The 12,311-nt window shown below is 38.2% G+C and overlaps 1 protein-coding gene across 2 annotated transcripts; it reads left to right on the top strand.

The window, feature by feature from the left end:
* The first annotated feature begins 1,327 nt into the window (after positions 1-1,327).
* Positions 1,328-12,311, top strand: NUDT4 (nudix (nucleoside diphosphate linked moiety X)-type motif 4). Of its 2 annotated transcripts, none has more exons than XM_009869091.1 (4): positions 1,328-1,434; positions 8,173-8,217; positions 10,241-10,325; positions 11,804-12,311. In XM_009869091.1, exons 1-4 carry the CDS (start codon positions 1,381-1,383, stop codon positions 12,004-12,006), a joined length of 387 nt encoding a protein of 128 aa, XP_009867393.1. In that variant the 5' UTR covers positions 1,328-1,380; the 3' UTR covers positions 12,007-12,311. The 2 variants fall into 2 exon arrangements, with proteins under 2 accessions (XP_009867393.1, XP_009867394.1); XM_009869092.1 differs by having other exon boundaries at positions 1,330-1,434; positions 10,238-10,325; positions 11,804-12,297.

Raw genomic sequence — 12,311 nt, forward strand, 5'->3', positions numbered from 1 at the left:
TTCAGAGATACGCGGTCATTTTAATTACCTTCCCAGGTTCTGGTAGGTGAACCTACACTGTATTTCTGTGAGTGCCGAAAGGACATAGTATAGGTGATAAGCATTTCCCTGTTGCCATCCTCAGGGAAACATTTTCTTACTTGATCCAACAGGAGATGAGTTTAAAGACCATAAAAGTGGTTGGTAAAGACTGGCTTGTCAGTTCAGTGATCTGGCACCAGTCAACACCTTAACCTTTAGACTGAGGTTCTTGTTGCTAGTCTTTTAATTGCTTTTAAAGATTCAAGCACTGACCCCATGCCTTTGCTCCCCACAGTTGTCCTTTGACTTCAGGGTGGGGCTTATGTAAGTATTGCCCAGAATACAAAGTGTGTTACTAAACAGATGATGGAGTATGTCTTACTGATCAGGATATGTGTCAAGTACAAGTTCAGCTGTTTACTTCTATAGGATCCTGAATTGAGGTCTTATTTCCATTGACTTCTACTGCAAATATGAGGCATCCAAGTTTATCGGACAGGTGCCTAAAATCGTCTCGACTCTGAGTATTGTAGAGGACAGGTTCTATAGAGAGCAGGGTTTAAAATGGTCCATATCAATTACATGACCAGGTTACAGAGTCAAATTAAGTGAAATTAAAGTGTCTTGGAAAAAAATGTTGTTAAATTTAGAATTCATTTAAAATTCAATGTGTTGAAAGTTTTGGTCTTACAGAAGTGTTAGAAGAAACCAAACTGGACAAGGGACAATGAAGTACTCTCCTGGTAATTTTGTCATGCAGCTTTGTCAGCATGCCATGCTAACACTTCAGTAACTGAAAAAAATCTTAAGACTAAAAAAAAATCTTAAAACTGAAAATGAGACATAATGTCAGAAGTCCAGTTTTCAGTCAAATGATGCCATTCCAGAAGAATGTTTAACTTCTGTGTGATGAAAATGTCTTAATTTTTGCACCCTAAGAATTGCTCAGTATTGATGAATGTTGTTACTAGATTTTTGTTGTACATCTTCATTCTCATATATATTGTACTGTGTATTTTTTTACATTGTGCCTAAGCATATTACGGAAATGTTTGTGCAAGGAGATTACAGTGACATTGTCTTGACTTAGTTGTATTAAAAAGACTGGTTGTTAATAATTTCACTCATTTATTTATTTTTACTTCTTGCAACTCCTGGTTGCCTATGAAATGAAATGTTGTTTCATTTTTAAAGTCTATAATCCATCTGGCTAGGTGAATAAGTGTATTGCTGAAAAAGTAGGTAGTACCAAGATTCCTGACTTGTGAGCTATATTTAACAGTCATCTGCAATTATTTATAGGTGCTGTTGGTAAGCAGTAGCCGATACCCAGATCAGTGGATTGTACCGGGTGGAGGAATGGAACCAGAAGAAGAGCCGGGGGGAGCAGCCGTCAGAGAGGTGTATGAAGAGGTAACAGAAACAAAAATCTGGCTTCTTGCTGCTGCTGTTATCTTTAGATGGGAATCAAGAAGAAAAAGGGAACTCTACCTTCTTTATCCAGGATTTGACTGAGACTTCCATGGTTGTGAAATTCAAAGAACTATAGTTCTCTGTGTTAGAACTGAGGTATAGTTTGGTGAACTGATTAGCTTGCTTTCCAGCATGTTTTCATTTCATAACTAAATTTCTGTCTCTATGAATGCTTACTGGAAGCAGAACTGTGACTTTATGCCAAATGACACAGTAGTGTAGCATTTCTGTGTTTGTGCAGAAAATGTTTGACTTGCAGCCCTTCTAGAACTGAAGGTTACTGAAGGTGAACTAACCATTATTGTGTAGCCACAAAGAAAGAGAGATAATCAGACGTTTGAGGACGTTCCAGACTAAATGGATTAGAAATTGATATATCTGAGCAGTTGAGAATTCAACAATAAATAGGCCTTATTAAGTACATTTAAGGCTGTTTATCTATAAAGCAAGCACCATAGGTATAGTCTGCATTTCTATCTCTGCCCCTACCCCTAGGCAAAACAGAGCTCCAGGTCTTGGTGAACTAATGCAGTTCCCCACTCCAATATGGTACTTAAATTTTAAATTATAAAATCTGGTTTTTAACTTGATATTTATTTTTCTTAGGAAAACTGTTAAAGATGTTAAATGGTACTTGAATATCTAAAAGCCAGGACTGTAAGCCCAAAAAAAACCACGTCAAGAGAAATCAGTCACTTGATTTAGCTAGAAATTACACAGTAACTGACAATAGATCAACTCTTAGTTCGTTAAAATCTCTTAATTCTTTATATCCTATTTCATAAATAGGAGGTATAAGGTTTTGCAAAACGTGGATGCATCCTGGCAAGTGAGTGAACTACAGGATTTCTGCTAATCTTAAACACTTTTCTCATCCCAGTTTGACTGCTACTATTCACAAAACACACTAGTGTGTGGCTAAATAGTATGTATAGTTTTTTTCATTAGCTGTGCTATCCTAGTAGTTTAGCTTGCTTACCTTTCAAGACTGGTTCTTCTGGGTTGTAGAGGTTTGGGAACCTGATGTAGATGCAACTTGCACCAAATGCTGGCTACTACTCCGTGTCAAAATGAAATCTTTGAACTGCAATTCAGTGACCCTCCTGCCTTCTTATACGGGGAGCAGACTAGTTCAGTGCTCTTAGCAGCCTTTGTGCAGTAACGTGCAAGCATTTAAGTAAGCCTCACTGATGCAAAGTTATTCCAAATTTTCTGGCCGTGTGCAGTTTTGCTGGTGGAGCCAATTTCAAGCTGCAGAGGACATGCTCAGCCAAGTGCTTGTGTATTTATTGTGGTGAGCGATTGTGTATATGATTGCAAGATGTACTCAGGTAAGTGTACTTGTAGAAGTAAAGGAGGCAGCCACAAGGCAGTCGATTTGAAGGGAGTGAAGATTTAGGATTCTAGGAGTGAGTCAGCAAAGATTTAGGCTTCCAGGCAGTAGTAGCACCTCTAGGGAAAGTTCTGTCACGTCTCACTGTTGTGAGTTGATGGGTGCGATTAAAAAAACACACGGCCACTGGCTTAATGTTCTTGTGAACACTCATAGTTTTAATTGCTGATCTGACCTAAGGCATGGTACAAGATGGGGGATAGTAAAATCTTACCTCCATGTCAAATTAGAGCTGACTGAACTGTAGTGTTTGGGTTTTGCTTTTGTTTTTCTTTGATGGTGAAGAGAGGATCATCTTGAAGGGACCCATCTGCAGTTAATATGTCATCAAAGTTACTGGGGGTTTAACCAGCTATTGAAAGCTGCTTGAGTGGTCTGCCTCCTCAGCTTGTAGGGCGTGCAGTGCTACACACAAAGCTCTCAGGCTGACTTCATCGCAAAGTAGTGAAGCAGTGAGAGTTGTGACCCTTGGGGCTGATAACTAGTTTTCTACCACGGATGGTTCTGCCCTGCGAATATTCTGAGGAACGCTTCCAAGTTCTGGCTTTGCTGGAGCTCTGCATACAAATTTCTGCAGTGGTGAAGTGAATGGGCCATGACTGTTGGAGAAGGTCAAGCTGAGATAGCTAAGGAGTGGGTATGGAATATTACTGGCTGATACATCATATACTATAATCTTAGTACAAAATTCTCTGGTAATATAAAAGTTCAGTCAGAGTGTGCACACTGCCCAGGCACAGTGAATGTCTCTGGATCATACAGATACCAAAATGTTACTTCCTTCTGAATGATCTTTCTCCCTTTGGATATGCTTTGACATCAGCAAGCAAAAGAAAAAAAAAAAAAAGAGCAGAAAATGAAAAGTAGAAGTACCTGCTGTTATGATGTGAAGCAGTCCTTCCATAGCTCAGTTTTGTTCTTGCCCTCATTTCTTTCTTAGGGCAAAAGCAAAAGACTTTCTCATACATCATGGTGGTTCTGGTCAAGAATCACAGTGCTCAGCAACCCTAGGCTGGTTTGAACCCTGAAGACAGAAGTCAGCCTCTTTCACTCGTACACTGAGCTCTTTTGATCATGTTTTTGTTCAAGTGCTATCACACAAAGTCAATCTTAAACCCAGCTACATGTAAATGAGGCTTAGGTGAACGCTTTGATGACCTTTCAGTGTATTATATATTAAGCTGTTCTGTGGCTGCTTAGAATATATATGTTGTCGTAGAGGCTTTGTGATGGAAAAGCTGCATGTCCTAAACAATTTGAAAAATGGAAGTATCATCAGTGTTTATATACAGTGAGAGAAACTGTTTCTAAAGGTAGAGAACCCAGCAAATACAAAGCTCTGGAGTGCCAGCACAGGGGTATCTTGCTCAGAAGTTAAAGCAGCTGTTGTTACTTGCTTATACTATAGTGTCTGTGCTTTTGTATGATATTCTGGAGTGAGACACAAACTGCCATTTGGTGACATTTGTTCTACATCTTCAGAGTTTTTGAGATTTGATAGCTTGTGTAGCTGATAAGCATTAAAAACCCATGCCTTAAAGTAAGATATTCTTAAGCTACAGGCTGAATCTGGTGTGTTGCCATAAGACTGCAAAGCACCATCTTTAAAGATTTTTAGATTAGTATTAAGGGTTTTCACTTGAGCCATGGAAATTCCTTTCTAGAGGTGGATATCCTTTCTACATTTATACTAAGGTCAGTGTCACCTGGCAAGCTGGTTACAGTGCAGTGAACTGTTAAAAGTTTTGTGAATGAATAATCTTCAAAGGGGGCACACTGTGGCACTGGTTTGATCTGTGTTTCTTCAGTATTGGGTCATACAGAAGGCACTGGTTTCCATTCATTTACTAAAACGGAAAAATTGATAGCAGGAGTTATAATGACATTTCTTAATGGTAGGAGTGCTAACAGATCACACAATATAATAGCCCACTAGCTCTAAATATCCCTTACTTTCTGACCATCAGCAGTGTGTTTAAAATCTTTAAGACACAAGCAGATATCTTTGTAGTCAAATCTATATGCACTGCAGTTCTTCCATAGTCTGCCTGTGTGGATGACTCAAGGTTATTTTATTTTTTGATCCTTAAGTTCTGTTCATGTTAGTGAGTGGGGGTTTTCTACTTCTACTAAATGTTTAGTATGAATTTCATTTAAGTTTGTCTGCCATTTCACAGGTGACAGTAATTAAGTTAATCTGTCGAGTTCCTTAGGTACAGTAAGTTTTCACAAACCTGAAAGCAGAATTCTAAAATGAAGATGCAGTATAAAGAAATTCCACAAAGGTATTAAACCTCATCTAAATGAGGAGCTACTCTGTTAAGTAATTTGGATCTTAGTCTTTTACTGGTTGGCATGAAAGATAGAACTAAGAGTTGTTTGCACATGCAGTGTTTAAAGAGAAATATGACGCAAATAAGAGTGGCAAACAGATGATGCCCAGCGTCTTAAATGGAAGGAGCACCCTCCCATTCCCTTTTCTTCTTCCATCTCACCAAAAACTGAGATTCTTGCTTTGCTTGTACTTGTTAGTATATTGAACTGCCTACAAATAGAGCTTCTGAGAAAAGGCTGATCCTGAAAGTTAGTCTGCTGCAACAGTGAAAATGGCAGTAATAATATCTAAGACCTCTCACAGGAAATACTGGAATCTGCTCCAGTGAGGGTCTAATATTTGAATAATAACTCAGTGTTAAAAGACTAGGATAAGGAGAATACTTTAAAAAAAATAAATAAAACACCATTTGGCTGAAAGATTACGCAGGTACAGTGAAGCCCTTTGAGTTTTATAAGAGTATGTAAGAAAGGGCAGGAATAGTCTCACACTGTGCCTTTAGGAGTGTAGCCACTGAAGTACTAACCAACAGATCCCACAGTTAAAAATAACTCTGAAATCTTCCTGATTTTAAGCAACTTTCTGCCCTGGTAGGCTGTCAGCCTAAAAATTCAACTGCAGTATGACTCTTGCTCCATCTACAGGAAAAAAAAGGCAAGTCTGCCTGCACATCTGAGACTGCAGTAGATGCAGAGCTGCCAACAGTGAATGAATGACCTCTAGGCCAGAAAAATTATGGGATGAAGTGGACAGTTTTCCCTCTTGTGGTTGGATTTAGACTAATACTAAAATATATGCATGAATTCAGATTTGACTTATCTATGTAGTGTATAAGATGCAGCATTTTAATTCAGCAGCTTGTTTGTTAAAAGAGCTGGTGGAGTTTTTTTCAGGCATTTCTCCTAAAGTATAGGCTTGTGTTCACGCTTCTGGTAGCCTATTGGATTTTGCTTATTTGAAGAACCATATTTTAACAGCCATGAGTACATAAAGGCCAAAGGAAAAAAAATATATTTTTTATTAGAAACAAAATAGTTCGAAGTCTAGAACTTAAAACAGTTTATTAGATAATCTTACAATCAGGAAAGTGGGAACTTTATTTTCTGGAGGAAAAGCTGAAGCATTTCTTGGTCCACTAGCACTTAATTTTGAGGCATTCTGAAGGAACTACATTCAGATAAGAACTTGGAGGAAATATTTTTGTTAGCAAAAGCACTTAAAACAATCACCATCAAATTGATGGGCCTTTTTAAACTATGATTCAGTTGAATATGTTACTTACAGAGAAAAATGATGAGATTCTTAATTACCACCTTTATATACTTTTGGATGGAGAGATTTTCCAAATATGCTACTGTCTGCAGGAATTATGCCCTATTTTGGAAGCACACATCTTTGTCTAGGGAGTAAATGGACATCAGTGGCAGTAATCACATTATCAGTGTCTAGTTGCCAAAAAGTTTCATTATTTTAAGCTAATAAATGCTATTTCCTTACCCAATGTAAAGCACAAATAGCCTTTAGTGCCTGTTGTGGCATAGCTGACCCTTTCAAGTCAAAATAAGGGTCCATCACTTGTATAATTAATGTGCTGCCTAATTCCCTATCCAGCAGATGCCATTAGGTATTTCACCTTCTGAAGCTCTAACAGGTATCTGTCATCACAGCAGAAAATCAGTATAATATTGTGTGTAGTTTTGCATTAACTTCAGGTCTAGCTCTTGTCCTAGATAAGTGAAATGATTGTTGAGGTGCATGGGCTGAGATCAGACTTCCTTCATCAGAACTGCTTAATAAATAACACCAGCCATCTGCTTTCTTTTTAAAGAAAGAGACAGAAAATGTTGGCTTGTAAGATCTTGGTTAGAATTATTGCTGAAGCCTGCCCAGTTGTCTTGTCAGAGGTACTCATTAAAATGTAATTAAGATACATATAGGGTCCTTTATACAGAGACGTAAGACATAACTTTCTTTGGTTAAAGCTGGAAACAAAGACTGAAGGCTAGGAAATGTCAGTGCTAAGAAGCCCTATTTTAAATATTCGTTATACAACAAGACCAAAAAAAAAAATCTAAATATGGTTTTATACACTGGTAGACTACATGTGCTTTAATGTCTTGGGCGTATGGACTGACATTTTTAGAATAAATGGATGATCATAAAGTACTTATATTGGAAAAGGCATTAAATATTACTTTTGGAAAAACAAACCCTGGAGTTTTAGTAGTATATAATGACCACTTAACTGCATTGATTAAAAATTACTAAGCACAGGCTGATTTACATAAGGGTAATGTTAAAAAGTTGGAGTAAAACTCTTGACTTTAAAGCCTTTTGTAATGTTACTAACTAGAAAAAGAATTCAAAGCTGCTTGTAGGGAGTTGGAGATATAAATTTGGCTTTAAGTGTACATGCCAAAAGCTACACTTTTATATGAAAATCAGCATATGTGAAATCATTGTGCTGCAAGATCTACCTAGTAGCCTACAGTTTAATATGTTACTGTATTTTGAAAACTTGGACTTAAGCTTCTGTGTAAAACAGCAGTGGAGTTTTAATGATGCTTTCTCTATATTTATTATTATGCTACTTCAGCTTATCTCTTCTCCTGTGTCTTTCTCTGGATTATTTCATTATTGCATGTTATTTATCTCTAATAAAATACTGTACACAAAGAATATGGTAAGTAAAACAGTATTTTGGTCTGGATGGAAAACTTGAAAGATTTATGTGTTCTTTTATCCACTCATTAGGAGAGGCTTTTGCGCTGTAATACTCTAAGTACTTGAAAACTAGAAACTCCAGAAGTAATGTAGCACTATCTCATTAAAACTTGCATAAATAGCCCTAATAAGGAGGAGTGTGCTGATGTAGGAGGCTGGTACTGATATTTTAGCTTTAGAAATTGAAAGGTGCATGTTAACACTTTTTTTTCTGTTTGTTTTGTAGGCTGGAGTAAAGGGAAAGCTAGGCAGACTGCTTGGGATATTTGAGGTGAGCTATTTCTTTTACCTTTTAAAAACAATGGGGCATTTTTGATTGTGTGGTGTGTCTTTTTGGTTCTGTTTTGTGTTTGGAGTTTCTTTGGGGGGTAGGGTTGTTTGGGTTTTGTGGTTTTTTTGGTTTGGTTTTTCTGGTGAGAGTTGATAAACTACATGAGGCTTAAGTTCTTAAGTATTACCTGCCTATAATTTTTGCAATGCTACTGGAAATGTAGGCGTTGAGTGTTCAGATCATAATACATCCCGTGTTGTTACGTTGTGCTGTGTGATGGGTGACAGTGGAAGTCCTTTAGTCCAGTAGTTAAGTATGAATTATCAAACCAACTTTCAGCAGCAATGTGTTCCTGCTAGGGATTTCCTGTGTGCAGTATTACTTGGTCATGTACGACTACAAGGCTAAAGGTGTTCCCGTTGTGAGGTATGTAAAGCAGGACAAAATCAGAGAAGTTCCTGTTTGTGGTTATAGTAGCATTTGCCCTTTTTCTCAGTTGTTCTGGGTTACTAAGTACACCTGTATTGTCCTCTGTATTAAAAACTTGTCTGTGTTTTAAGTTTTCTGTTTAGTCTGCAGAAGCATTCTGTATTTTCCAGTTCAGACAGAAAAAAAAAAAAGACTGGATATCTATCATCTTGTTGTCTTAAAACAGGGACTGCAAGGCATGATAATTCTTTGGTAGTTCAGCCATATGTTCTTTTGAAGCCATCTACCACCATCTAGACTAGAGGAGATTAAAATCTGTGTTGAATGGCACTTTTCTAGGTTACTTCTAACTTAAATCAAGGCCCTATTTCAGTTTCACAGCACTGCTCCACAAACAGTGCTGGTACCACTGAGGGAGGGCCCACACACTGCAGCCAGGGTATGGAACTAAGAGAAGATAGAAATATTGTTGCTGAGTCCTCCTTTTCTAGAGCTACAACACAAAAGGATACGTGTTATAGGTGTATTTACTCCATTTAATAGTGGTGCTGACAAAGAACTGTCTCACAATATTCTTATTTCCTAGTAAAGCATGACAGTTTATATTAAGCTTGTAGTGAAATGGAGTTAAGTAGAAATGGTTACTGGCACAAGGATAAAACCATCTGTAATGGGAGATAGGGCACAACATCTCTTGGTTCTTATTATAGTTGTAATCGTAGATGGTCCTGGGTTTTCTAGGAGCTCAGTCCTTTCCCCAGGGGCAGTGCGGTTTGGTTTGTCAGGGAGCAAGTTTGGCAGCGTGCCGCCAGCCTGCTTGGGAGCTGGCAGGGGGTGACGTCCGTCCCCATGGGGCTTGCGTGGGCTGGCTGCAGCACGGCGATCCTGCCCCACGCAGGCGGCCTGTGTCGGCCACTGTGCTTGGCCTGCCTCATGCAAAAAGCACGTCCTTTCCAAATAGGTGCTTGGTGCTGCAAAGGTGGCAAACTGGTCGAATGAACAGGTGGTCAAGTTTTTTGCATTTGTCATGATTGCAAAGGCCGGCTATTTAATTCGCCTCACTTACTGAGGGAAACTTCATAGCCAGCATTGCAGAGGTGATCTGGCCACGTGATGCATCTTGCTAAATTTTGTTTCAATAACCTTTCATCTAGGAATGTGAGTGTGGAAACAATTTTAGCAAACATGCTCTACTGTGGTAACTTAGAACATATGTAAAAGATAAGTAATAGGTTGTACTAGTGGACAACTGCTAATATTAAACAGGACGATGAGGAACATAGTTTGGTCCCAACTACACAGTCTTTGAATTTGCTTGAGTCGTTTCTTTGGGATTAATTTTTTTGTGGTGTTTTTGTTTGTTTGTTTGGTTTTTTAGCCTAGTAAAACAGAATAGCTGTTGTTTCAAATAACTTCAGGTTTTCTATTATTTCTGGGCCTATTCAGTACAAATATTTATCTAGTGAAAATAAAAGCCAAGTTTTTCTGGCAAGTATCCTTCAGAGGTAAGTAATTTCTAATCTTAGACTTGTGGCAAGTCTGTAAGTTATTTTTTTGCTGAGAATTAAAACCTCTACTTCTAATATTCAAGCAGAACCAGGATCGGAAGCATAGGACCTACGTTTATGTTCTTACTGTGACAGAAATACTGGAAGACTGGGAGGATTCAGTTAATATAGGTAAACTCATTCTTTGTCCTTGTGTGTTACACTTAAAATGTATTAAGGAGATTTCTTTCATTTTCTGAAGCAATTCATATAATATGGAGGTGGGGGGATCTTAAATTCTGTTCTATGAGCTGAAATTACTGGCAGTTGTGATGCTATTCTTCCACACCAGTTTACACATACAACTAAGGTTGCTTCTGACATACTACGTTACTCTTACATTAGTTTGTTCCAAGTATTACAGTGGAATAAATGTCATGACTAGTTGCTGATACAGCTGCTTTTCCCTAAAGGCTATATATTTTACTGACAAACATTCTACTTTTTAAGGAAAAAAAAAATGTTTTGCTGTCTGATACTTTTTGAAAGTGACTTTGGAAAGTTTCAATGAGGTTCTTTTTCCCCTGATTCTCCCGGGGCAAAAAAAAAAATCAGTAGTAGTTACTTTCATCTTAGCCTAACTTTACAGTAGTGATAGTGCTGACCTTAAGGGGTATCTGTTCTTATCTATTTGTCTATGTCATATAGATACCACTATCCACGGGGTTATGTTAGATTAACGTCCTTTGTGATACTAGATTAATATCTGGTGTGATGTGTTGTATGAGTCTTCCACTTTGCATTTAATTAGGTAAACATTAACTTGTTTTGCCTTTAAGTTTAAAAAAAAAAAAGCTTAGTTCATTCAGTGTGTTTGTCTAACTGAAATTTTAATTAACTAAGAACCAGTATAAAAAAAAAATTACATTCTACCTTGATTGGTTTTGCTTTGCCCCTTGCAGAGGATGTTGCTTTGCAAGTATTAACATTGATAAACGTAGCCCTATTGATCTGTCACCCAATGGCACGTAACTGCGCAAGGGTAGTGGCAAAACTTTGCTCGGTTTTTTGGGAGGAGGAGGGATGTTTTGTTGCTGATGTTACCAAGTTGTGGCGAGTGCATCCTCTTAACTGCATGTCATGTTCCGTGTACGGCAACGCTGTTCAATGGTCTATTATTTCAGAGGATCAATATTGGCAGGCAGGGGTGGGATTGTTTTGAGGGGTTTGGGCATTTTTTTGGTACCTGGAACTGCACCAGGCTTGTGAAGGTGGTGCAGGTCAGTTCCTGCTCCATGTCGAGCTGTAGGGTAGAGAGAAGCAGCCCGCACCGGGGCTACTGGTGGCTTCCTTCTGGGGAGCGCTGCCGGCAGTGGGTGAGCAGCCCTGGATTTGGATTTGGGAGCACAGGAACAGTCATAAAAGCTTCTGCCCAGAATCTGCTTTTGAGTTATCTGGAAGGCTTTATTGTGAATTGCACATCACTAAAATTGGGCAAATCTCTTGTGTTCATCAGGTTTTCCAAGGTTTTTTCACTCTTTTCTGTAGCTGGACAACTTGAACTTCCTAAGTAAAAGAAGTGAGGGAAAAAGTGAGTTATCAGCAACAAATGGGGCTGTTACCAATTTGTAACTGGTTTTTTTTTTTTTTTTGGGATTATGCTCATTCAGGAAGGAAAAGAGAATGGTTTAAAGTAGAAGACGCAATCAAGGTCCTTCAGTGTCACAAGCCTGTTCATGCAGAGTATTTGGAAAAACTGAAACTGAGCTGTTCACCCACTAATGGAAACTCTGTAGTTCCCCCACTTCCAGATAATAACTCCTTATATGTCACGTCTGCACAGACTTCTGGGTTGCCCTCGACTGTGAGATAAGCATTTGGATTACCTTTTTATTCATGTCATCACAAGGGGAGACATCTGTGATCACATGTAGGCATCTGTATAACTGTCAATTCTAAGTGAAATACGTGAATGTGTCATAATGTCAAATTTATTTCAATGTGTTTTTCCTTTTTAAAAATGTAAAATAGTATTTCAGCAAACCAAAGCCATATATGGATTTTTTTAAGATGCCTTAAAAGGCCATTTTAAAAAAAAAAAAACACACACACACAAAAACTTGAGTATATGAATTTCCATATCTGCTAAAATAAAATATGCATCTCAGTGGTGTTCAG

The sequence above is a fragment of the Apaloderma vittatum genome, unplaced genomic scaffold (genome assembly GCF_000703405.1).
Source record: "Apaloderma vittatum isolate BGI_N311 unplaced genomic scaffold, ASM70340v1 scaffold5945, whole genome shotgun sequence".
Taxonomy (NCBI): domain Eukaryota; kingdom Metazoa; phylum Chordata; class Aves; order Trogoniformes; family Trogonidae; genus Apaloderma; species Apaloderma vittatum.